The sequence below is a fragment of the Echiichthys vipera genome (assembly GCF_963691815.1).
Source record: "Echiichthys vipera genome assembly, chromosome: 16".
Classification (NCBI taxonomy): Eukaryota; Metazoa; Chordata; class Actinopteri; order Perciformes; family Trachinidae; genus Echiichthys; species Echiichthys vipera.
The window spans coordinates 28,679,431-28,706,391 of record NC_139841.1 but is presented as its reverse complement, the minus strand read 5'-3'; the positions used below and the strand labels follow the sequence as shown (position 1 = coordinate 28,706,391).

The following is a 26,961-nucleotide window of genomic DNA, read 5'->3' as shown; positions in this document are numbered from 1 at the left end:
ACACGTGCGCACGCTCGTGCTCGTACACGTGCAAACGTGCTTTACTAAAGCCCACCTCTCCCAAACGGGCCGTGGACGGCAAGCGTGCCGCTCCTAGACGTGGTACGGTTGCACTCACACTGGTCAAAGGAACCAGACTTTAGCCGTGACACGGGACGGAGGCACAGTGGGAAGGCGCCCTCAAAGTGGTCAAAGGAAGGAGCCCATTGCTGCTTTGTTGTGTGTGTAGGGACTCTTCTCATGCTGCTGCAGAGGTTTGCTGTTATTTTCAGCAGCATTAGTGGTTAAAAAAGACCTTTGAATGCCTTCACCGTGCTGCCCCGAGCTAACCACTGTTAGCCACGTCCGGCTGTTAGCAACTCTCCTGGATTTCTACCTTAATAGTTGTTACAGAACAAAACTGTCTCAGTGGATTATTGATGGTTAAAGTGCAGAATGTGATGATTTTACGCCGTAATTTCACTTTCCCTCCAAACTCACGTCTTTTTTAATCGTCTCCAATAAGAAAATAACTCACTAATAATCGTGAAACTCTGATATTTCCTCCGACATCAAACAAAACCCTGGTATCTCGACTTCCCCGCTGCAGACTTCACTCATGCTTTAACAGTTTTTATTCCGTCCTGGACGTTTTGAGGCGACGCTGACGGGGAAAGTGTGCTGAGCTCCGAGCGATCGAGAAGCTGTGAAAAGAAAAATCTGCCGCGCAGGAATTCAGCAGAAGAGAGGCTCCTTTGTTTTGGTCATCTGCTCTTTTTTCTCTCATGTAGCGGGTTGGCATGTTGCCTGTGTGTGTGTGTGTGTCTCTCTCTCTGTGTGTGTGTGTGTGTGTGTGTTAGATATCTATCAGTGTGTTGTGCTCATGTAGCCTGGGAACCTTGCTGCTATTTTTAAACCGGAGGAGTTCTGCATTCCTCACTTTTGCTCCGTTAACCTTATTTTGCTTTGGCCGGCTCTGGTGTGTGTGTGTGTGTGTGTGTGTGTGTCTGTGTGTCTGTGTCTCTGTGTGTGTGTGTGTGTGTGTTGCGTCAGATTAGAAACAGATTTTCAATAAAACACACACACACACACTTGAAGAGGCTGTGACGCTCACACATGCTCGCGGAGTAACTCCAGTTCCTTTGTGTTGGCTGCGGTCCCTCCCAGCTAAATGGCTGGAAACCGGTAGTGGTCTAAAAATAACCCAGAACACAGCTAAGAATAGCCGTGAGTGTGTGTGTGTGTGTGTGTGTGTGTGTGTGTGTGTGTGTGTGTGTGTGACTGTGGTTTGCCTGTGTGTGTGTGTGTGGAAAATAAAGAGAAGCAACTTGAGGCTGAGTAACAGAGTCTTCGTTCCCTCCAGTCGAGCTGTTTTAACACAAAACGTTTAATATATAAAGGAACATTTCACTTTGTTTCCTTAGCCTCAAAACAACACACACACACACACACACACAAACACACACACACACACACACACAGACACACACACACACACACTGGTGCACACATGTAGACACAGCATCATGTAACCTGGAGGAGCTGTAGACCACCCACGAAAAACTGAGCAGATGAAGGAATAACAGAAAATCAACACACACACACACACACACACTCACACAGACGTACACACACACACACACACATTGACACAGACACACACACAGACAGACACACACACACATGCCTGATCGGTGGTTAAAGTAGTTAAGAGTTAAGTAACTAAGAATATTTACTCAAGTCCTGCAGCTCATAACTTGCTGATATCAGTTAGTGTGTGCGTGTGTGTGTGCGTGGTATGTGTGTTTGTGTGTCTGTGTGTGAGGTGTGTGTGTGTGTGCGTGTGTGCGTGTGTGTGCGTCTGTGTGTGTGTGTGTGTGTGTGACAGATTGTCAGGGAGTGACGACAGGAAACGCTGCGGAGCAAAAAATAACCTTCTACGGCCATCGCTCCAGCGTTGGTGCTAGCTGCCTCACACATATGACCCCCCGCCCCCCCCCCCGCTCCCCCGAAGCCAAACAGGTGGACATGACTGAGATGAGTGGGATACGTGTGTGTGTGTGTGTGTGTGTGTGTGTGTGAGTGTATCAGTGTGTTTGTGTGTGTGTGTGTGTGCGTGTCTGTGCGTGTGTGTGTGTGTGTGTGTGAGTGTGTGTGTGTGCGTGTATCAGTGTGTGTGTGCGTGCGTGTCTGTGCGTGCGTGTGTGTGTGTGTGTGTGGCAGCTGACAGACTGGACTAATGGGCTGTGAAGTGCTGAAGCAGGAAACTGAGAGCCAAACCACACACTGTACCACTCACACACACACACACACACACACACCTCACTGTTGAATCGCGGGAAATCACAATCACATTTTGTGGTAAAAAGTAAAAAAATGTAAAAAAAGTCGTAAAATTTTGAGAAAAAGTAAAAAAATGTGAAAAAAGTCGTAAAATTTTGAAAAAAAGTGAAAAAAATGTGAAAAAAGTCGTACAATTTTGTGGAAAAAATCGTAAAATTTAAAAAAGTCGTACAATTTTGTGGAAAAAGTCGTAAAATTTTGAAAAAAGTTTCAAAAATGTGAAAAAAGTCGTACAATTTTGTGGAAAAAATCGTAAAATTTAAAAAAGTCGTACAATTTTGTGGAAAAAGTCGCAAAATTTTGTGGAAAAAGTTGTAAAATGTGAAAAAAGTCGTACAATTTTGTGGAAAAAGTCGTAAAATTTTGAGAAAAAGTAAAAAAATGTGGAAAAAGTCGTAAAATTTTGAAAAAAAGTGAAAAAAATGTGAAAAAAGTCGTACAATTTTGTGGAAAAAAACGTAAAATTTAAAAAAGTCGTACAATTTTGTGGAAAAAGTCGCAAAATTTTGTGGAAAAAGTTGTAAAATGTGAAAAAAGTCGTACAATTTTGTGGAAAAAGTCGTAAAATTTTGAGAAAAAGTAAAAAAATGTGGAAAAAGTCGTAAAATTTTGAAAAAAAGTGAAAAAAATGTGAAAAAAGTCGTACAATTTTGTGGAAAAAACCGTAAAATTTAAAAAAGTCGTACAATTTTGTGGAAAAAGTCGTAAAATTTTGAAAAAAGTGAAAAAAATGTGAAAAAAGTCGTACAATTTTGTGGAAAAAATCGCAAAATTTAAAAAAAGTCGTACAATTTTGTGGAAAAAGTCGCAAAATTTTGTGGAAAAAGTTGTAAAATGTGAAAAAAGTCGTACAATTTTGTGGAAAAAGTCGTAAAATTTTGAGAAAAAGTAAAAAAATGTGAAAAAAGTCGTACAATTTTGTGGAAAAAGTCGCAAAATTTTGTGGAAAAAGTTGTAAAATGTGAAAAAAGTCGTACAATTTTGTGGAAAAAGTCGCAAAATTTTGAGAAAAAGTTGTAAAATGTGAAAAAAGTCGTACAATTTTGTGGAAAAAGTCGTAAAATTTTGAGAAAAAGTAAAAAAATGTGAAAAAAGTCGCAAAATTTTGAGAAAAAGTAAAAAAATGTGAAAAAAGTCGTACAATTTTGTGGAAAAAGTCGTAAAATTTTGAGAAAAAGTAAAAAAATATGAAAAAAGTCGTACAATTTTGTGGAAAAAGTCTCAAAATTTTGAGAAAAAGTAAAAAAATATGAAAAAAGTCGTAAAATTTTGAAAAAAAGTGAAAAAAATGTGAAAAAAGTCGTACAATTTTGTGGAAAAAATCGTAAAATTTAAAAAAGTCGTACAATTTTGTGGAAAAAGTCGTAAAATTTTGAAAAAAAGTGAAAAAAATGTGAAAAAAGTCGTACAATTTTGTGGAAAAAATCGCAAAATTTAAAAAAAGTCGTACAATTTTGTGGAAAAAGTCGCAAAATTTTGTGGAAAAAGTTGTAAAATGTGAAAAAAGTCGTACAATTTTGTGGAAAAAGTCGTAAAATTTTGAGAAAAAGTAAAAAAATGTGAAAAAAGTCGTACAATTTTGTGGAAAAAATCGTAAAATTTTGAGAAAAAGTAAAAAAATGTGAAAAAAGTCGTACAATTTTGTGGAAAAAGTCGTAAAATTTTGAGAAAAAGTAAAAAAATGTGAAAAAAGTCGTACAATTTTGTGGAAAAAATCGCAAAATTTAAAAAAAGTCGTACAATTTTGTGGAAAAAGTCGCAAAATTTTGTGGAAAAAGTTGTAAAATGTGAAAAAAGTCGTACAATTTTGTGGAAGTCGTAAAATTTTGAGAAAAAGTAAAAAAATGTGAAAAAAGTCGTACAATTTTGTGGAAAAAGTTGTAAAATTTTGAGAAAAAGTAAAAAAATATGAAAAAAGTCGTACAATTTTGTGGAAAAAGTCGTAAAATTTTGAGAAAAAGTAAAAAAATTTAAAAAAGTCGTACAATTTTGTGGAAAAAGTCGTAAAATTTAAAAAAAGTCGTACAATTTGGAAAAAAATCGTAAAATTTAAAAAAGTCGTACAATTTTGTGGAAAAAGTCGTAAAATTTTGAAAAAAAGTGAAAAAAATGTGAAAAAAGTCGTACAATTTTGTGGAAAAAGTCGTAAAATTTTGAAAAAAGTTTCAAAAATGTGAAAAAAGTCGTACAATTTTGTTGAAAAAGTTGTAAAATGTGAAAAAAGTCGTACAATTTTGTGGAAAAAGTCGCAAAATTTTGAGAAAAAGTAAAAAAATATGAAAAAAGTCGTACAATTTTGTGGAAAAAGTCGTAAAATTTTGTGGAAAAAGTCGTAAAATTTTGAAAAAAGTTTCAAAAATGTGAAAAAAGTCGTAAAATTTTGTGGAAAAAGTTGCAAAATTTTGAGAAAAAGTAAAAAAATATGAAAAAAGTCGTTTTTTTACTTTTTCTCAAAATTCCACAAAATTGTACGACTTTTTTCACATTTTTTAATTTTTTCCCCCCAAGATTTTACGACTTTTTCCATAAAATTGTACAACTTTTTTCACATTTTTTAATTTTTTTTTCAAAATTGTACGACTTTTTTCGCATTTTTTAAACTTTTTTTCAAAATTTTACGACTTTTTCCACAAAATTGTACGACTTTTTTCAAATTTTTTACTTTTTCTCAAAATTTTACAAGTTTTTCCACAAAATTGTACGACTTTTTTTAAATTTTACGACTTTTTCTCAAAATTTTGCGACTTTTTTAAAGTTTGCGATTTTTTCCACAAAATTGTACGACTTTTTTCATATTTTTTTACTTTTTCTCAAAATTTTACAAGTTTTTCCACAAAATTGTACGACTTCTTTTTAAATTTTAGACTTTTTCTCAAAATTTTGCGACTTTTTCCACAAAATTGTATGACTTTTTCACATTTTTGAAACTTTTTCTCAAAATTTTACAAGTTTTTCCACAAAATTGTACGACTTTTTTTAAATTTTACGACTTTTTCTCAACATTTTGCGACTTTTTCCACAAAATTGTACGACTTTTTTAAAGTTTGCGATTTTTTCCACAAAATTGTACGACTTTTTTCATATTTTTTTACTTTTTCTCAAAATTTTACAAGTTTTTCCACAAAATTGTACGACTTTTTTTAAATTTTAGACTTTTTCTCAAAATTTTGCGACTTTTTCCACAAAATTGTACGACTTTTTTAAAGTTTGCGATTTTTTCCACAAAATTGTACGACTTTTTTCATATTTTTTTACTTTTTCTCAAAATTTTACAAGTTTTCCACAAAATTGTACGACTTTTTTTTTTAATTTTACGACTTTTTCTCAAAATTTTGCGACTTTTTCCACAAAATTGTACGACTTTTTTAAAGTTTGCGATTTTTTCCACAAAATTGTACGACTTTTTTCATATTTTTTTACTTTTTCTCAAAATTTTACAAGTTTTCCACAAAATTGTACGACTTTTTTTTTTAATTTTACGACTTTTTCTCAAAATTTTGCGACTTTTTCCACAAAATTGTACGACTTTTTTAAAGTTTTAAAAAAATTTTACGACTTTTTTTAAATTTTACGACTTTTTCCACAAAATTGTACGACTTTTTTCACATTTTACAACTTTTTCCACAAAATTGTACGACTTTTTTCACATTTTTGAAACTTTTTTCAAAATTTTGCGACTTTTTCCACAAAATTGTACGACTTTTTTTAAAGTTTGCGATTTTTTCCACAAAATTGTACGACTTTTTTCACATTTTTTGAAACTTTTTTCAAAATGTTACGACTTTTTTCACATTTTTTTACTTTTTCTCAAAATTTTACGACTTTTTCCACAAAATTGTACGACTTTTTTCACATTTTTGAAACTTTTTTCCAAATTTTACGACTTTTCCACAAAATTGTACGACTTTTTTAAATTTTACGACTTTTTCCACAAAATTGTACGACTTTTTTCATATTTTTTTACTTTTTCTCAAAATTTTACAAGTTTTTCCACAAAATTGTACGACTTTTTTTAAATTTTACGACTTTTTCTCAAAATTTTGCGACTTTTTCCACAAAATTGTACGACTTTTTTAAAGTTTGCGACTTTTTCCACAAAATTGTACGACTTTTTTCACATTTTTGAAACTTTTTTCAAAATTTTGCGACTTTTTCCACAAAATTGTACGACTTTTTTAAAGTTTGCGATTTTTTCCACAAAATTGTACGACTTTTTTCATATTTTTTTACTTTTTCTCAAAATTTTACAAGTTTTTCCACAAAATTGTACGACTTTTTTTAAATTTTACGACTTTTTCTCAAAATTTTGCGACTTTTTCCACAAAATTGTACGACTTTTTTAAAGTTTGCGATTTTTTCCACAAAATTGTACGACTTTTTTCACATTTTTGAAACTTTTTTCAAAATTTTACGACTTTTTCCACAAAATTGTACGACTTTTTTTCACATTTTACGACTTTTTCCACAAAATTGTACGACTTTTTTCACATTTTTGAAACTTTTTTCCAAATTTTTACGACTTTTTCCACAAAATTGTACGACTTTTTTCACATTTTTGAAACTTTTTTCCAAATTTTTACGACTTTTCCACAAAATTGTACGACTTTTTTTCACATTTTTCAATTTTTTTTTTTACTTTCTCCACAAAATTTAAACGACCACACTGTGACTTATTCATGATTTACAAAGAAACAACAATATTCCCCCATGAGCAGCAACAAGTCGCACGTCTTTAATAATAATTTTAAAATACAATATTAAGAAGAATTCCTTTGTCCCACTCTCTTAATAATTTTTTAATCACACACACACGATCTGTATACATGCAATTTATGGAGAGATGTCAGAGCGAGGGGGCTGCCAGTGGATCAGTTGGGGGTTCGTTGCCTTGCTCAACAGCACTTCTGCAGTGCCCAGGAGATGAACTGGCACCTCTCCAGCCACCGGTCCACACTCCATACATGGTCCACACAGGGACTTGAACCAGCGACCCTCCGGTTCCCAGCCAGGTCACCTATGGACTGAGCTACTGCCGCCCCAAGTTGAAAACCTTCCTTTGAAAGAGAGAAGACAGATTTAATAATAACAAAAACAAATATAATAATAATAAACTATATCTATCTGTTTAATATCATCAAATGAAAACAGCAGGTTTTAAATCAGGAGTCAGGTCCGTGTTGCGTGTGACGACGGCGCCCTCTGGTGGTTTAACCTTAAAGTTAATGTAATAATAATAATAATAATGTTTATTATTGTGTTTTAATTATTGTGTTCATCCCTTTAATGCTGCAGCTGGTTGAGTTGGAGCTCTTTTATATATGAATTTATAAAAATACATCTTTTTTTTACATGTAGAAATAAAGTTAAACTAAATCTAATATTTACATTTATTAACATTGTTTTGGGATGTTTTTAATGCAGTTTTACTTTGATTTAAACTGTTTTAGCTCTGAAATACAAATATATATTCATACAGAATGAAGTGAACATCATCTTTATTGATTTTATACACAATCTGATTTGTCTTTGTTAATTTTGACTCAAAAATATCAGAAAATAGTAAATAAGTCTCTTCAAATGTCACGTTTTATACAATCTTAAAAAAACAGGAACAAAAGCAGCAACTTTTCTTATTTAATGTTAATATTTTACTGTTTTAACTGTAAAAAAGTTTTGTTTTCAGAGAAATATTCAGTTTATTTTGACGTAAAAACCAAAAAACAGAAGCTGAAGTCTCAGAATGAGTAAATAATAATAAAATTATAATAATTAGAAATTAATGCAACAAGAAAAACAGGAACACAGTGAAAATTCACATTTATTAACATTTAAGAGACGTTTTAAATATATATATATATTTAATTAACTGTCACGTGACTTTGTTTGACTCGTGTGTGTGTGTGTGTCTGTGTGTGTCTGTGTGTGTGTGTGTGTGTGTGTGTGTGTGTGTGTGTGTGTGCAGACGCTGCGGAAGAAAGGTTTGAACGGCTGCGACAGCCCCGACATCGAGGCGGACGACTCTGCCGGCCAGAGCCCAGAGTCCGACGACAAGTACCGAAAAATCAACGAAGACATCGACCTGATGATCAACCGCCAGCGACTCTGCGTGAGTTCCTCACGTCACACGACGTAAACGGGTTCTGTGGGTCCAGATGAATGTAAACGGGTTCTCTGGGTCCAGATGTGTGAATGTAAACGGGTTCTCTGGGTCCAGATGTGGGGATGTAAACGGGTTCTCTGGGTCCAGATGAATGTAAACGGGTTCTCTGGGTCCAGATGGATGTAAACGGGTTCTCTGGGTCCAGATGAATGTAAACGGGTTCTCTGGGTCCAGATGGATGTAAACAGGTTCTCTGGGTCCAGATGTGTGGATGTAAACGGGTTCTCTGGGTCCAGATGTGGGGATGTAAACGGGTTCTCTGGGTCCAGATGAATGTAAACGGGTTCTCTGGGTCCAGATGGATGTAAACGGGTTCTCTGGGTCCAGATGTGCAGATGTAAACGGGTTCTCTGGGTCCAGATGGATGTAAACAGGTTCTCTGGGTCCAGATGGATGTAGACGGGTTCTCTGGGTCCAGATGGATGTAAACGGGTTCTCTGGGTCCAGATGGATGTAAACAGGTTCTCTGGGTCCAGATGGATGTAAACAGGTTCTCTGGGTCCAGATGGATGTAAACAGGTTCTCTGGGTCCAGATGTGTGAACGTAAACGGGTTCTCTGGGTCCAGATGGATGTAAACGGGTTCTCTTGGTCCAGATGGATGTAAACGGGTTCTCTGGGTCCAGATGGATGTAAACGGGTTCTCTGGGTCCAGATGTGTGAATGTAAACGGGTTCTCTGGGTCCAGATGGATGTAAACGGGTTCTCTGGGTCCAGATGGATGTAAACGGGTTCTCTGGGTCCAGATGGATGTAAACGGGTTCTCTGGGTCCAGATGAAGGTAAACGGGTTCTCTGGGTCCAGATGTGTGGATGTAAACGGGTTCTCTGGGTCCAGATGTGTGGATGTAAACGGGTTCTCTGGGTCCAGATGGATGTAAACGGGTTCTCTGGGTCCAGATGGATGTAAACGGGTTCTCTGGGTCCAGATGTGTGAATGTAAACGGGTTCTCTGGGTCCAGATGAATGGATGTAAACGGGTTCTCTGGGTCCAGATGGATGTAAACGGGTTCTCTTGGTCCAGATGGATGTAAACGGGTTCTCTGGGTCCAGATGGATGTAAACGGGTTCTCTGGGTCCAGATGTGTGAATGTAAACGGGTTCTCTGGGTCCAGATGGATGTAAACGGGTTCTCTGGGTCCAGATGGATGTAAACGGGTTCTCTGGGTCCAGATGGATGTAAACGGGTTCTCTGGGTCCAGATGGATGTAAACGGGTTCTCTGGGTCCAGATGGATGTAAACGGGTTCTCTGGGTCCAGATGGATGTAAACGGGTTCTCTGGGTCCAGATGAAGGTAAACGGGTTCTCTGGGTCCAGATGTGTGGATGTAAACGGGTTCTCTGGGTCCAGATGTGTGGATGTAAACGGGTTCTCTGGGTCCAGATGGATGTAAACGGGTTCTCTGGGTCCAGATGGATGTAAACGGGTTCTCTGGGTCCAGATGAATGGATGTAAACGGGTTCTCTGGGTCTAGATGAATGGATGTAAACGGGTTCTCTGGGTCCAGATGGATGTAAACGGGTTCTCTGGGTCCAGATGAATGTAAACGGGTTCTGGGTCCAGATGGATGTAAACAGGTTCTCTGGGTCCAGATGTGTGGATGTAAACGGGTTCTCTGGGTCCAGATGGATGTAAACGGGTTCTGGGTCCAGATGGATGTAAACGGGTTCTCTGGGTCCAGATGTGTGAATGTAAACGGGTTCTCTGGGTCCAGATGTGTGAATGTAAACGGGTTCTCTGGGTCCAGATGGATGTAAACAGGTTCTCTGGGTCCAGATGAATGTAAACAGGTTCTCTGGGTCCAGATGAACGTAAACAGGTTCTCTGGGTCCAGATGGATGTAAACGGGTTCTCTGGGTCCAGATGGATGTAAACGGGTTCTCTGGGTCCAGATGGATGTAAACAGGTTCTCTGGGTCCAGATGTGCGGATGTAAACAGGTTCTCTGGGTCCAGATGGATGTAAACAGGTTCTCTGGGTCCAGATGAACGTAAACGGGTTCTCTGGGTCCAGATGTGTGGATGTAAACGGGTTCTCTGGGTCCAGATGGATGTAAACGGGTTCTCTGGGTCCAGATGTGTGGATGTAAACGGGTTCTCTGGGTCCAGATGTGTGGATGTAAACGGGTTCTCTGGGTCCAGATGAATGTAAACGGGTTCTCTGGGTCCAGATGTGTGAACGTAAACAGGTTCTTTGGGTCCAGATGTGTGAATGTAAACAGGTTCTCTGGGTCCAGATGTGTGGATGTAAACGGGTTCTCTGGGTCCAGATGGATGTAAACGGGTTCTCTGGGTCCAGATGGATGTAAACAGGTTCTCTGGGTCCAGATGGATGTAAACAGGTTCTCTGGGTCCAGATGGATGTAAACAGGTTCTCTGGGTCCAGATGAATGTAAACAGGTTCTCTGGGTCCAGATGGATGTAAACAGGTTCTCTGGGTCCAGATGGATGTAAACGGGTTCTCTGGGTCCAGATGGACGTAAACGGGTTCTCTGGGTCCAGATGGATGTAAACGGGTTCTGGGTCCAGATGAATGTAAACGGGTTCTCTGGGTCCAGATGAATGTAAACGGGTTCTCTGGGTCCAGATGGATGTAAACGGGTTCTCTGGGTCCAGATGGATGTAAACAGGTTCTCTGGGTCCAGATGGATGTAAACGGGTTCTCTGGGTCCAGATGGATGTAAACAGGTTCTCTGGGTCCAGTAAACGGGTTCTCTGGGTCCAGATGAATGTAAACGGGTTCTCTGGGTCCAGATGGATGTAAACAGGTTCTCTGGGTCCAGATGTGTGAATGTAAACGGGTTCTCTGGGTCCAGATGTAAACGGGTTCTCTGGGTCCAGATGTGTGATGTTAACCCCCCCCCCCCCCCCCCCTCTGACCCTGCAGCAGGGTCTGCTTCCCTCCAGCTACGACATGGGCGCGGCGATGGCGGGCGGGAGCCCCGGCGGCCTGCTCTACTCTCACCCCGGGGTCAACTGCCACAACCTGCTGCCCGTGTCCCACACGCACGCGTCCCACACGCACGCGTCCCTGCAGAGGACCAGCATGTCCCCGCAGAGGCCGCCCAGCACCGGAAACACAGGTGAACCATCCTGACGTCGGTTCGATTCCCATCAATAACAATAAAAACAGGTTATTTTAACAAACGTGTCACTAAACCCACAAAAATAAACTATAACTCAGCGTTTGTTGTGTCTGCAGGTCTGATGGGCTCAGAGCTGTCGAGCACCGTCGTCTCCAGTGTGGGTGAGAATGTGCTTTATTCATAAAACCTTTATTTTTCAGCGTATTATTTTATATATTTAAAGTGTGTTTTTATCCGTAAGGACGTTTGAAAGCACAAAAAACAATGAAAGAAACAAATAAATGCAACTTATTTTACAAATATTACAAGAAAATAAAGAAAACTAAACATGAAAACAATAAAAACACATTCAAGAAACTCGATGTCGCTTTAAAAAACAAAACAAAACAACAAAAACAATAAAAACAAACAGCAACATTCACGTAACTATAGAAACACAAACTTGTTTTTTAAATAAATACATAAACAAGTGTGAGATTTAGTCTCTGATTAAAATATAAATGATATCAAATTCAAGAAAAGCAGTTCCTGATTTTAAATCGTCAAATATTAATTAGAAAAGTATAATTTTAAAGACAGTTAATAGAAGTTAAAGTGCAGTGGAAGCGATTAATTAAATGTTTTATTTCCTGTAAAGGAAACAAACAGAAACTCTTTATTCCTGATTTAAGAGCTGAAATCTCTGCATCAAGTTTAAATATTTTCAAGAAAAACTCCTGGAAAATGATTTTCTGACCCTGTTAACGCTCTGTTTCTATAATTTATGTTAAATATCCTTAAATAAAGTTCTACCCATTTAAATTTAGCCTTTAAAGCACATTTGCAGAGTTTTATTGGTGCATCATCCACATAAAAAGTAACTTTTCTATCATGTATAATCTTATTTTCCATAATTTATAATGTTAAAAATCTTTTATTAAAGTTAGTCCCTCTTAGATGAAGAGTTATATCAGTGCATCGTCCACATAGAAAAGTTATTTTATTTGTGGATGATGTTAAATATCCTTTAATAAAGTTCTTCCTGCTTAAATTTAGCCTTTAAAGCACATTTAAAGAGTTATATCGGTGCATCATCCACATAGAAAGTAACTTTTCTATAATACATAATCTTATTTTCCATAATTTATAATGTTAAATATTCTTAAATAAAGTTCTTCCCTTTAAGATGCAGAGTTATATCGGTGCATCGTCCACGTAGAAAAGTTATTTTCTATTATGTATAATGTTAAATATCCTTTAATAAACTTCTTCCTGTTTAAATTTAGCCTTTAAAGCACATTTGCAGAGTTATATCAGTGCATCATCCACATAGAAAGTAACTTTTCTATAACCTATAAGGTTAAATATTATTATATAAAGCTCTTCTTCTAGATGCAGAGTTATATCAGTGCATCATCCACATATAAATGTTATTTTCCATAATTTATAATGTTAAATATCCTTAAATAAAGTTCTTCCCATTTAAATTTAGCCTTTAAAGCACATTTGCAGAGTTATATCAGTGCATCATCCACATAGAAAGTAACTTTTCTATAATATATAATCTTATTTTCCATAATTTATAATGTTAAATATCCTTAAATAAAGTTATTCCTGTTTAAATTTAAGCCTTTAAAGCACATTTGCAGACTTTTATCGGTGCATCATCCACATAGAAAAGTTATTTCCTTTTAATTTCAGCCCTAAAACGTCACTTTATCTTCCTCCTTAAGTGAAATCTGTGACTTTCTCCCTCTTAAATCTGTATTTAAGCCCTAATTTAAACGTTAAAGCTCTTTTCCCTTCGTCCTTCATCACATTTGTGTTGATTTCTAATACAAATCTACATCTGACCGTGAACCCGCCCCTGTGTGCGTCCGCAGGGAACGGCAGCTACAGTAACCACTGCACCTCCCCGGGGCTGCTGTCTCCAGGAGGCGTGTCCAAGAGCGTGCAGGACAAGAGTCCTCCGATGAGCATGAGCCGTAAGCCCGACCTCCGCACGCTGATGCCCCCGTCCAACAAGTGCAACAACATGCCCGCCATCGTGAGTGCGCTCCTCTTTACTCCAGCGTTTGTTTAGTTTCTCTCGTGTTTGATGAGTTGATTTCTGACGCGCTGTGTTTGAACGCTGCGCTCCAGTGTGAGGACTTTGACCTGATGTTGGTGAGTCACTCTTCATTAAACGTGTTAAAGGTGTTTTTATTTACACTAAATGTTTAAATGTTCATGAACTTTTAAAAACCTTTAGCTACAAAATTACTGTAGAAGTCAAATTAATGTGGTAACAAGAACAATGTTGAAGTGATTTATGACTTTAATTATATTTAAAAATACATTAAAAAACTATGACATTTGGGGGGGGGCTTATTTTTGCACACGCTTTTCTATGAATTTTCATAAAAAGTAGGTGCAGTATGTTGTAAAAAGTCAAAAGTAGAAGCAGTATGTTGTAAAAAGTCAAAAGTAGAAGCACTATGTTGTAAAAAGTCTCAGTAAAGTTGTGTTTCACCTTGAGAGACTGACGGTCGCTGATAAAAGAGAAAGTTACTTTACCAGACACGACATTTTAATGTTTATTATACGGTATAAAGTGGTTTTTGGTGTATTACTCCTGTAGTTAATGTTTATTATACAGTATAAAGTGTTTTTTGGTGTATTACTCCTTTAGTAAATGTTGTGAATGCAGCAGAAGTGTCGTGGAGGATTCGTGCGTCAGTGTAGCGTCAGTACCTGTACCTGTGTCGGCTCATGTGAAGTCTGATCCGCTCCTCTTGCGTTTGCAGAACCAGCGGATAAATCACTCTCAGACGGCCCAGACGCTGTCCACTCCGGCCGTCTCCATAGCCGCGCAGACTCTACCTGGACAGGTGCTGGGCGGGTACCCGTCCGCTCTCTCCTCTTCTTACGGCACAGGTGATTACAGCAGAGCGGTGACGCACGCCCCCGAGGCTCCAGCTCCCGTGGGATCAGATTAATGAGGAAGGATGTTTCTGTTTCCTGTTTCCCCCCCCCCCTCAGAGTTCTCCCTCAGCAGCGACCTGTCCTCTCTGACCGGGTTCGGAGGTTCTGGTCTCGGCTCGGTAACGAACTGGCAGCAACAGCAGATACAGAACCTGCAGCATTCGGCGCTCGGACACATGGGGTGAGTACCGGAGCTCGCTCCCCCTGAGGGAGAGGGAGGGCGGGGAATCCTTCCCCAAACATCGTGTCCGCACAAAAACATTAGATTTATAAAAGTGCACATTTGCGCGAAACCTTTCCTTTTTAAATACGGATACATTCCCAGCTGTGGTGAGTTGTGCGCGGATGATCTGCGCCCAGCGTCGTCCCACAGATGCTCATGAATACGGACGCGGTCTTAACCCTCCTGTTCTCCTAAGGGTCAATTTGACCCCATTTAATGTTAAACATCTCTAAAAAATGTCATTTTTTTGTCTTTTTTTGATTTATATTTATGACTTTTCCTCATTTTACTCATAAAAACCTAAAATTGTCATGATTATACTATATTTTTTATTGTTCTTATCGTACATGTACTTGTGGCATCGGTGTTCCTTTGGGTCAGTTTGATCATCTGGATGATTTAATCATTATTATTATTGTTTATTTTACAATTCAAATATTATATGAGGTCAAATTCATGCTGCTGTCGTTGATAACGGACGTTACTTTCATTCCAGATGATACAAATAACACAAAATAGCATTAAAATAACAGACTTACTGTAAAACACACACACAGAAATCCCTCCATGCAGTTTAACATCAGTGATATTTTTCATTTTGTTAAATAAAAACATAAAGTACCCGACTTCACTTGAGTCACACATTGATTATGATCATTTTACAGATGTTTAGGGGTTTAGGGTCAAATTGACCCTTAGAATAAATGGTGTTAGTGAAATCTGAGGGCAACAGGAGGGTTAATGAGGACGTTACAGCGACTGATGTGAGGAAAATGACACAGGAGAAGATTCTCTGAGCAGGAAATGGAGCTTTACGGAGGTTCAGCACCGCAAAACTGTGTTATCTGGAAGCGTCAGTGGAGACATTTCACATTAATATATAAACAGAGCGAGCGTCAACGTGTCACCGCAGCTGTGAATCAGGTTTATCATCTGTGAGGACGTTTAGTTAATTCATATATTAAAGACTGTGAATAACACGACAGGTCTTCATGTGTTTATGACGTGAGAGAAGAAATAAAGGGGGATGTTTGAGACACGTTCGATCCAAACATCAGACTTTCTCAGAGTTATTGAATCTTTCTTTAGGACTGTTTGAGCAAAAATGGGATTTTTAAGCGAGTTGCAATCCAGAAAAACGAAACTATGGAGGCAAAGAAACGCTGCAAGGAGTTTAAAATCGGTTTGACCGCTGTGTTAAAAAAGGATGTGACGCGTACAGACGCTGCGTTACAATAACGTCAATAAAAGAGGAATTAAACTACCGTATTTTCCGCACTATAAGTTGCACCTAAAAACCTTCAAGTGTGCCGACAGTGCTCCTTATAACCCGGTGCTCCTTATATATGGACCAATATTGAGCAACAACAGGTCTCCAACTACAGTGAGCAGCCGCCGACTCTATTTCCCCCGTAGAAGAAGTAACGTGCGGTGCATGTTGAGATATACGACTGCGTGAAGCGTGCCGTTTCATTTCCATGTGTGTGTTTGTGTAAAGAGCCCAAAATGGCTCCTGTTAAGAGACACGCTTATGACGCAGAGTTTACACTCAAGGCCATTAGTCACGCAGCAGAACACGGGAACAGAGCAGCAGCCAGAGAGTTGAACATGAACCAATCAATGGTGCTGAAGTGGAGGAAGCAACAAGACGACCTCCCCTGACTGTGTTGTTGACGTTCCCTTTAGAGCAGCTCCATCTAATGGATGCAGAACGTGACCCCAGCCTCCACTGTAGCGTCTGTTCTATGACCTTATAATGCAGAGAATACGGTACTTGGTTAGTTTAGGGAAACATCGTAGTTTAAGTTAAATTAAGTACGTTTAACTTCTCCACCGATGGGATCAGAGTGTAATTATTGATAATTCTGTCTGAAATCATATCATAGCAAATAAATCTGTGGCGTTTGGATTCAAACGTCCATGAAACACCTGTATCCTCATTCCAGCTCCTGAGGTGATCGAGCACAAGCACTACGGCACCAGCGTGGATTGGTGGGGCCTGGGCTGCATGATTTATGATAAAAATGGCTCCTGTTAAGAGACGCGCTTACGACGCAGAGTTTACACTCAAGGCCATTAGTCACGCAGTAGAACACGGGAATAGAGCAGCAGCCAGAGAGTTGAACATGAACCAATCAATGGTGCCGAAGTGGAGGAAGCAACAAGACGACCTCCCCTGACTGTTGTGTTGACGTTCCCTTTAGAGCAGCTCCATCTAATGGATGCAGAACGTAACCCCAGCCTCCACTGTAGCATCTGTTCTATGCACCTCATAATGCGGTAAATACGGTAAAAAAAGCCTTTCAGGAGAGGTGGGAAGAGACAGAGAAACAGGAAAACACTCAATATAATTAAAGAGTTCAACCTTTGGACAGAAAAGTAAGTTACGGATTAATGTTTTTGTAAAAAATGCAACTTTTAAATCCACTAAACAGCGTCTGTGTGTGAATAAAATACAGTTTAATGCCGTTAATATTGTGTATTTTACTTTAAGTTTATTTAAAGTTCTACCCGTCTACGCAGGCGACCTCCCCGGTCTGAGAACCATGTCCCCGTTTTTCTCTCGTCCTCCAGGAACTTGTGTCCGAACTCGAACCTGAACCTCACCTCCGGTCACCCGAACCTCCACATCAAGTCCGAGCCGGCGTCCCCTCCCAGAGACCGGAACGCCGGCATGATCGGCGTCGGACTCGTCGGGGGCGTGACCACAGCCGGATACTCCACTGCAGGCCGCTCCCCCGGCGACAGCGCGTCCAGCTGCGGGAGCTCGTACGAAGGCAGCGAGGAGCGCGAGGATCACCACGGGAACTTCCTTCTGCAGCCTCTGTCCAATCAGGAGGAGCGCCACAGCCCGTCAGTCAAGCGGATGAGGCTATCGGAGGGGTGGGCCACATGATGGGAGGCGGTCCGCAGCCTGGGGGGAGGAGGGGGAGAGCGGAGAGTTACCGTATAGTGTTATTATTATTATTATCATATTCTCTTGTACTGAGTGGGCGTGCTTTATGTGTAACGTGACATGTGCGTGAGGGGGCGGAGTCACACCGTTGATACGGAGACGGTGACCTTCTGCTGTATTTACGACGTGTTCTGAAGACGAAATACTGCGGGAACAAGTTTTTATCAAACTGCTAAAAAATGCACTCGAGAGGGAGAAAGTTCAGAGTCAGACACAAACAATAAAGCAGATTTAAGTTTAAAAACACAGATTTTTTTCCCATAAATTCAGATTATTTTAATTATTTATCTCTGAAATATAAAAGTATCTGTGCAGGTTATGTTTAAATTCATATATATGGTTTATAAAAAGGCTAAATTTGAGTCAAAACTTCTTAATTCAATTCAAATTAAACTTTATTTATGTTGCTAAATCAAAACAAAAGTTATCTCAGGACACTTTATCACGTCAGCGCGGTAAAACACCCGACGTTCCCGTAGTTTTACATTAAAATTCAGCTTTTTATTCATTTTATAAATAATTTATCTGCTGAAATTAAACAAAAAGGAAACTGGAATGAATTAAAAAACACAACAGAGATATTTAGAAAGTTATTAATCTATGGAAGTAAATCTGTGTCTTCGGATTTGACGTTAAAAAGTTTTTTAAATTTCTAGCTCTGGATATTTATGCTTTAAAAAAATGTTTTATAAATGTTTTGACTCAGAATTTAATTTAACTCTTATTTTCAACGATAAAAATTCTTACAGTTGAATGTTGAATTATTTAACCTTTAATTTGAAAGAGTTAAATTCAGAGTCAAAACATAATGTAATAGTATAAACATATTTTTAAAGCATCAATATTCAGAGCTAGAAATTAAATATCTCTCTATCTATAATTTAAATATCATGACAGATTTATTTCCCTTTAATTCTTAAAGTAGTGCAAATTCAAACTATGTCGTTGTTGGCGACACTGAGGCGATACGATGGGTAACGCTACGGAGATTCAATTATTTACGATAAATCGTGATTTTGCTGCAGTTCTTTGTCCTCGTATAAAGAACACACCATCGTCTGCGTACCTTTAATTTGAGAGAGTTAAAAATTAATTAGTTAAATTCAGAGTCAAAACAATAAAAGTAAAGTATCGCAGACAAACACTATATTACAATAATTCATTAACTTTTTAGTTTTATTGTTGTTTTTATAATTAAAATTACGTCCAAACTTACTTAAATATCTGTAAATATTTCTTTAAAATGTGATTTAAGGGAAACTGTTACGTATAAAGAACACACCATCGTCTGCGTACGCTGTTACAAACTGCAGAACTTTACAACGCTGCCTCGTGTTCAGACGTTTACACACAATATTAAAATTAAAAGTTAATTCAGTGTTTTTTAAAATACACATATATTTATAGTTTATAAATTTACAAAATTTGAAAAGACCTGAAATTAAACAAAGATTGCTTCTAAATTAAAATAAATAAATAAATGCAGCAGATATTGTGGCATCTAATATTTTACTTTTTGAAAACTTTATTTTAGAGTTTTGTTTTTTAAAAAGGTTCAAAAATAAAGTTTCTTTAAAATTCAAGTGTCTGATACTTAAAGAATTAAATAATAATATCTCTAAAATTTAAAATTAAGTCCAAACTTACTTAAATGTCTGTGATTCTTTAAAATGTTATTTAAGGGAAAGTGTTGCGTATAAAGAACACACCATCGTCCGCGTACGCTGCAGAACTTTACAACACTGCCATGAATTAGACGTTTACACACAATTATTAAAATTAAAAGTTAATTCAGTGTTTTGGAGAATCACAAAACTTAGCTTTGGAAGTTAAGGGAAGTTTGGGGTCCCCTGCTGGAGCTGCTGCGCCCGAGACCTGATCCAGGATCAGAGGCTGAAGTAGAGATGAGACTAAACGTAATATTACGACACTAAAGCGCATCAATATTTCCTTCCACCTCTAATTACGACGTCCGTAATCTGGATTATTAATTATTACGCGTTAATCTGTGATTTTTTTCCGATAAATCCACTTTAATTCGTACGTTTGTGCGTAAAAGTGAAGGATTGCGACTTTTAGCAGTTTGATAAAATACTTTCAGGATCTGAGACAAACGCGTAAAGTTTGTCGTGTACATGCATTTGCTTGTGTGTGTGTGTGTGTGTGTGTGTGTGTGTGTTCAGGGGTATAATAAGTAAATAACAAATATGTTACATGCACATCCGCGTGTGTGCACATGTATGCAAACTAACAAAACAAAAAAAAAAAAGAGGTGAAAAGTGCAGAAGTCTGGTACTCTGAGCGGTTGAGTGACACGCATGAGCCGACGCGTGCGGAGGTGACGCGCTCGCTCCGCGCCGTGTTGCGGGTTCAACATATTTGCGCACATTTTAAAGGTAAAGCACATTTTAAAAAGGACGTACGGAGGTAAAGAGCGGCAGATGAGACCCGGGAAGAGAGAGAGAGAGAGAGAGAGAGAGAGAGGAAGTAGGATTAGAGAAGGATGGAGAAGCTTCGGAGAGAGAGAGAGAAACGAGGTCGAGGAGGTTTTGCGGAGAACGTATTTTTGCAACAGGTTGCGTAGAAAAGAAGCTTCACTTGACGTGAACGTGCTTCTCAGAGTTAGTGAATCTTTTTTTTAGGACTGTTTTGAGCAAAAACAGGATTTTTAAGCGAGTTGCAATCCAGAAAAATAAAAACTACGGAAGCAAAGAAACGCCGCGAGGAGTTTAACGTCGGTTTAAACGCCACGTTTAAAAAGGACGTGACGCGTTCAGAGGCGCTACGTTACAATAACGTCGATAAAAGAGGAGTTAAATATGAATAAAAGCAGAGAAACAGGATTATATAATTAATGAGTTCGACCTTTTAACAGAAGAGTAAGTTTCACTTTAATGTTTAAGATGTTTTTGTAAAAAATGCAACTTTTAAATCCACGAATCAGCGTCTGTGTGTAAATAAAATACATTTTAATGCCGTTAATATTGTGTATTTTATTATTTTACTTAAGTTTATTTCAAGTTTTGCAAGTTTAGAAATTTTATTTTAGAGTTTTGTTTTTTTAAAGGTTCACAAATAAAATTCCTTTAAAATTCAAGTGTCTGATAATTAAAAAATAAATAATAATGTATTTAAAATAAAGTCAAAATTTACTTAATAATCTGTTTTTTCTGCAGGTTTTGTTTAAAAAAATATAAATATGTTTTATAAATTTACAAAAATGACCTGAAATGAAACAAAGATGTAAATTCATGTTTGCTCTTAAAATAAATAAATAAATGCAGCAGATATTGTGAAAATTAAGTATTTTACTTTTTGAAAAAGGGCAAAATTTATTTATTTTCATTGCAATTTTAGAAAACTTTATTTTAGAGATTGTTTTTTTTAAAGGTTCACAAATAAAGTTTCTTTAAAATTCAAGTGTCTGATATCTAAAAATATAATTAATATACTTTAAAAATTAATTAATAATGTCTCTAAAATGTAAAAATTAAGTCAAAACTTACTTAAATTTCTGTTCATTTCAGGTTTTGTTTAAAATACATATATTTATATATTTATATGTTTTATAAATTTACAAAATTTGACCTGAAATGAAACAAAGATGTAAATTCATGTTTACTTCTAAATAAAAATAAATAAATAAATAAATAAATGCAGCGGATGTTGTGAAATTAAAGTATTTTACTTTTTGAAAACCGGGAAATTTTATTTATTTATTTTTAGCAATTTTAGAAACTTGATTTTAGAGTTTGAAATTATGTCAAAAATAATGTCACTAAAAATAAAAATACATATTTATGGTTTATAAATTTACAAAATTTGAAATGAAATGAAACAAAGATGTAAATTCATGTTTGCTTCTAAATAAATATAAATAAATAAATGCAGCGGATTATTGATTATTGTGGAATTTAAATATTTTACTCTTTGAAAAACGTGAAAATTTAAATTTAATTTTAAGTTTTGCAATTTTAGAAACTTTATTATTTCACAAATAAAGTTTCTTTAAAATTCAAAAATAGTCTAAAATAAATAAAATTGATGTCACTAAAAATAATATTTATATATATATTTATGGTTTATAAATTTACAAAATTTGAAATTACCTGAAATTTGTGTCTTTTAAAAACTGCGTATTTTAAATCAGATTTTAAATTTAATTCAAGTTTAAAAACATGGATTTTTTTCCCACAAATTAAGATTATTTAATTATTTATGTCTAAAATTTAAAATGAAGTAAAAACTTAATTAAATATCTTTTCAGGTTTTAAAATATATATTTTATAAATTTACAAAATTTGACCTGAAAGGAAACAAAAATGTAAATTGTTGTTGTTTTTAAATCTATAATCCATTTAAATAAACATTTAAATGGATTATAGATTATTGTTGATTTAAATATTTTACTTTTTGAAAACTGTCAAAATTTTAATTTATTTATTAAATTTCACAATTTTAGAAACAGGTTTTTTTTTCATGTATAAAGTTTCTTTAAGATTAAAGTGTCTAAAAAAATTTAAAATAAATAATAAAATAAATAAAAATAAATAATAATTAGTTCAAGTTTAAAAACACAGATTTTTTTCCTCCACAAATTCAGATCATTTAAAATTCAAGTGTCCGAAATTTAAAAACTTAAAATTAATGAGATTAAAAAAATAATAATTTTATATTTTAAAAAATGTTGGTTTCTAAAATATATAAGTTCATAAAATTTTGGAAACGAACTTTTACAAAATAAATCAAAAACATTAATTCACATATTTTGCTTTTATGTTATTTTAGTTTTTCAACATGTTGGAATAAAAAGTTTCAGCATTTGCAAAATTAATCGCAATTTTATCAAAATCGTAATTAAGTAACGACTTAAACACTTAAATCGCATCTTAAGCAAATAAAAAAAATAATAAAATCTTCCTTTAATAATCAAATTATGACGCGTTTGTTTGCTTCCGTACGAACACGAATAAAAACACGACTCAGATCTAAACTTGAGTTATTAACAAACTTCACTCACGGCCTTGTTGTTGCTACGCACAGACAGAGCTAGCTGTTAGCCGTTAGCTGCTAGCTGTTAGCGGTTAGCTGCTACCTGTTAGCGGTTAGCTTAGCAGCCAAGAGTGAGGGTTGCGCTCCTAAAAGGCCATAAACCCAACGTGACGCTTTGCTGCACAGCGTTTATAATTTAGTGTTTTGTGTTTTAATTCTTTATTGTATCAAATTGATATTCGTGGAAGTCTGCGGCTCGATTTAATTTAATATTCAAAAGCAACGCGATCGTTTTCAGGGAGATTTGGGGTAAAACAATAAAAATAATTCACCTTTAAAGTTCGGCTGGTGTCTGAGAAACATCACATCACAAGTTATTATTTAAACATAAATGATTTACAGTGGTGGGAGAATGAATCAGGTCGTTTACTTCAGTTTAAATACAGAAAAACATTAAAAATAATAATGTTTATTTAAAATCCTAGAATCACAACAGAGATAAATGAGCTTAAACTAGCAGGAGTTTCCTCTGATTCTGTTCACTTTAATGTCCATTAATTTAACTTTTAACCATTAAAACAATCATTTAAATCAGAGGAAATCGAACTTTGTTGATTGTTCGCCACAAACAGAAAAATATAAAGAGTCACAGACAAAACTAATTTAAAATTACTTTAGTTTTCAACCTGTTTTTTAACCAGAAACCATCAGAAAACATTTTTTATTTCAGTATTTCTTTATTTGCTGCTCTTACGTTTGAAGTTCTTACGTTATGAAGTTCTGTGCAAACGTACAAATAAGTTAAAACAAACACAAACTGCTGGATTCTGGTTTGTATTTGTGGTTAAAACGCTTTTTGGTTTCGCTGTTTATGTTTACAAAATGTTGTATTTTATAAATTTAGCAGTTTTTCATGTAAAATCGCGACATCTAGTGTTTAAAGAAGGACGAACAATGAGCTCATTACTTAAAAACTATTAAATAATCAACAATATTCATCATTTTAAGACATTTTTGGAGGAAATTAAAGAGTCTAAACTCTGATTTCAGCTTCTTAAACGTAAAAGTTTATGTTTTCTTTCGTCTGAGACAGAAAAATAATAAATATTTTCATCTTTTATGACGATTGAGGACGTTAACGTTCACATATTTAATTTTTTCTGATGTTTTATGAACCAAACATCTGATGCAGTGATGGAGAGAGTAAACAACAGATGAATCTCTGTAGTTTGCAGCGATAAAGACGATAAATAAATGTTATTTTAACGTAATTATAAGTTGCCGCTCTGATGTAAATACAGCGAAATTCATTAAAAAGCATTAATTTAATTCTTTAATATTTAAAAACACGCCTGATTTAAATGAAACCATGTGAGAAGTTCAACTCAACGACTCCTGAAACTCAAATCTTTACAAATATGTTGTATTTTATAAATTTTAGCAGTGTCTTTAATGTAAACTTTTATTTTGCTAAGTCACTAAAGCTGCCACATAAATGTAGTTTAGTAAAAAGCACCTTCTTCACCTCTGAGACGCCGTGAAACACAAATAAAAGAGACTTAAGTAGACGTTCTTTCCACCACTGTAGATTTTTGTGCTGAAACGTGGAATAATTTGTGCCTTTTACCTAAAACCGACGGAGCCCCGCCACAATAAGAGCCCAAACGCCGTAGCGGCAGACTGATATCCAGTGTTTGTATTTGAAGAAGAGCCGGAGACGTGGCTGAGGGTCGTTCACTTTTGAATATTTTGATTTAAAAACTGTATATTTGGAGCTTGAACCCTCGGCCACGGTGCTCTGCGTCTGTTTGTCCCCATCCTGCCGCTCAAATCCACCAATTACAGACAAAACAGCTGCTCGAAGCTTAAAAAAGACGCCGTTTCAATACAAAATGTTAATAAAAAAAGGGCCGAGCCCAGATGTTTGTTCTTCTGCGCCACTTTTCTTTGAACACGGACGCGTTGTCTCCGGGTCGGTCGGCCTGCAGCTCAGATTAAAGGGAAATTCTGCGTAAAATAAATCATCAAGTGTTTTTTTGGCAAATTCAAGTTAAGAGATGCTAACAGCCGGACGAGACTAACAGTGATTAGCTCGGAGCAGCACGGTGAAGGCATTCAAAGGTCTTTTTTAACCACTAATGCTGCTGAAAATAACAGCAAACCTCTGCAGCAGCATGAGAAGAGTCCCTACACACACAACAAAGCACCAATGGGCTCCTTCCACTGTAATGGACTTTACTATGAGAGGAGCTGGTACAGGGGCCAGTAGGTAACTCTTTAAAACACTCTTTAACAAACTCTGGCTTCACTAACTACGCTGATGCTGCTTTGTTGTGTGTGTAGGGACTCTTCTCATGCTGCTGCAGAGGTTTGCTGTTATTTTCAGCAGCATTAGTGGTTAAAAAAGACCTTTGAATGCCTTCACCGTGCTGCCCCGAGCTAACCCCTGTTAGCCACGTCCGGCTGTTAGCATCTCTCCGTTAATCGTTCGTACACGAGAAAAAATGTCTCCATGGATTATTTGATGCGTGGAAAAAGACCCTGGGATGATTCTACGCCTGATTTCCCTTTAACCAACGCCGCACCGCGCGCCTCATCGGGCGATTGAAGCCGAGGGACCGCAGAGCCGGGAGCTCGCCCTCAGGCTGCCGGTGGAGTCGGCGGTGAGCGGGTGGAGGGTGGACGGTGAACTAACCGAAGTGTTGATTGTGTTTTTTGGTTCTTTCATCCGTCACTGCCTGGACTATAAAAGCATCCGCGGACGTCCTCTGTCCTCTGAGCTGCATCTACCCCTCTTTTTTATTACGTTGTTGCTTCCACGGGTTCAATAATCTATAAAAAAGAGTTAGCGTTAGCGGCATAAGCTGGCCTTTGTCGCCACTTGGAGACAATTGTTTCTCAATAAGAAGAATAAAAAAACGTGCAAAGGCGAGAGATCCTGTACAGCAGGGGTGTCAAACTCCGGCCCGTGGGCCAAATCCAGGTTCTGTGAGAGCCGGCCCGCGAGTGTAAAGCACACACACGTCTACTTTTCTGTTAGCAAACATGAGCATCCATGCTACCAGTCTCTGCAGACACACTTAATCCACCCCTCCCCAAAAACGACCCAAAGAAAGATGGAGGACAGTACTTGGGTATTTGTCAGGAAGACGTCGATGACGAAGAAAGGGCCGCAATTTACAATGCTGCCCTTTCATCCCTTCATTCAACCTCAAAGAACAACTGTTCACAAACGTCCTCCTGTGACTCCAACGACTGTCGTTCAGACTCAATAGAGCACTAACCAAGTCCAGACCTACTTCCACCAACGACTGGACCAGGACCAGGACCAGGACCAGGCTGGGACTGGACCAGCACTAACCAAGTCCAGACCTACTTCCACCAACGACTGTCACTCTAACGACGGTCGTTGGCACTTGGAGCACAAAGGGTTCCAGTGACATCATCGGCCTGTGAGAGGTTAAATACCTGGATCTCACACCAGTTAGTTGGACCAGTCCCAGCCTGGTCCTGGTCCTGGTCCAGTCCCAGCCTGGTCCTGGTCCAGCCCCAGACTAAAAACAGACACAAAACACCACAAAAACGTGACAAAAGGACTAAAAACAGATGAAAAACACCACAAAAACGTGACAAAACAACCATAAACAGAAGGAACAGTTGCACGTTTGCCGTCTCTTTTGGTAAATATTGAGTTTTAGGCGCACATTTGTCCCCGTTTTTAAAGTTTGCCCGCCTGTGCGCTGGAGTTTGACGCCGCTGCTGAAACATTAAAACATGAAAACAACAGAAATGTGGTGAAATTTGTATTTTGCAGAAAAAAACAACACAAAAATAAAAACAGGCTCTGTTACAAACGTCTCCGTGTGTTTGTTTCTGTCTTTGTTTTGTTTTGGTTCTTTACTTTGTGTGACGCAGATCGACTCATTTAAATATAAATAATTATGATTTTATTAAATTAATATGTGGAATAAGTTCTTTTGCTAAAGTGCATAACAGTTATTTATTTATTTTAAGAGTTAAAGATCATAAACTGTCACTGTTAAGGGTTAAAAAAATTATTTTTATAACATAATAAACGTTTTAATATTGTTTTAAAAGAAGAAATAAACATTAGTTAATGAAACGAAGTTGAACTCTGGGATTTTAGGAACTTTTATTTTGCTGAATTTACGCGTTTATTTATTTATTTGGGATAAACATAAACACCTATTTGTCTTTTAGGTAAGAAAATAAACACGAATACATTATTAAATATTTAAAAAATGAAGAAAAGAGGTTTTTA

General features: G+C 36.8%; 2 protein-coding genes across 3 annotated transcripts in view; one reads left to right on the top strand and one right to left on the bottom strand.

The window, feature by feature from the left end:
* Positions 1-20,669, top strand: part of mef2ca (myocyte enhancer factor 2ca) — a 46,210-nt gene extending 25,541 nt beyond the window's left edge. For both annotated transcript variants that reach the window (XM_083929680.1, XM_083929681.1), the window contains 7 exons: positions 8,285-8,428; positions 11,367-11,562; positions 11,682-11,726; positions 13,428-13,591; positions 14,331-14,460; positions 14,566-14,689; positions 17,306-20,669. In XM_083929680.1, the coding sequence (XP_083785806.1) occupies positions 8,285-8,428; positions 11,367-11,562; positions 11,682-11,726; positions 13,428-13,591; positions 14,331-14,460; positions 14,566-14,689; positions 17,306-17,627 (1,125 nt within the window). In that variant the 3' untranslated portion in view covers positions 17,628-20,669. The remainder of the gene's footprint in view (positions 1-8,284; positions 8,429-11,366; positions 11,563-11,681; positions 11,727-13,427; positions 13,592-14,330; positions 14,461-14,565; positions 14,690-17,305) is intronic.
* acads (acyl-CoA dehydrogenase short chain) overlaps positions 1-26,961 on the bottom strand; it is a 358,028-nt gene that overhangs the window by 208,277 nt on the left and 122,790 nt on the right. The window lies entirely within an intron of this gene.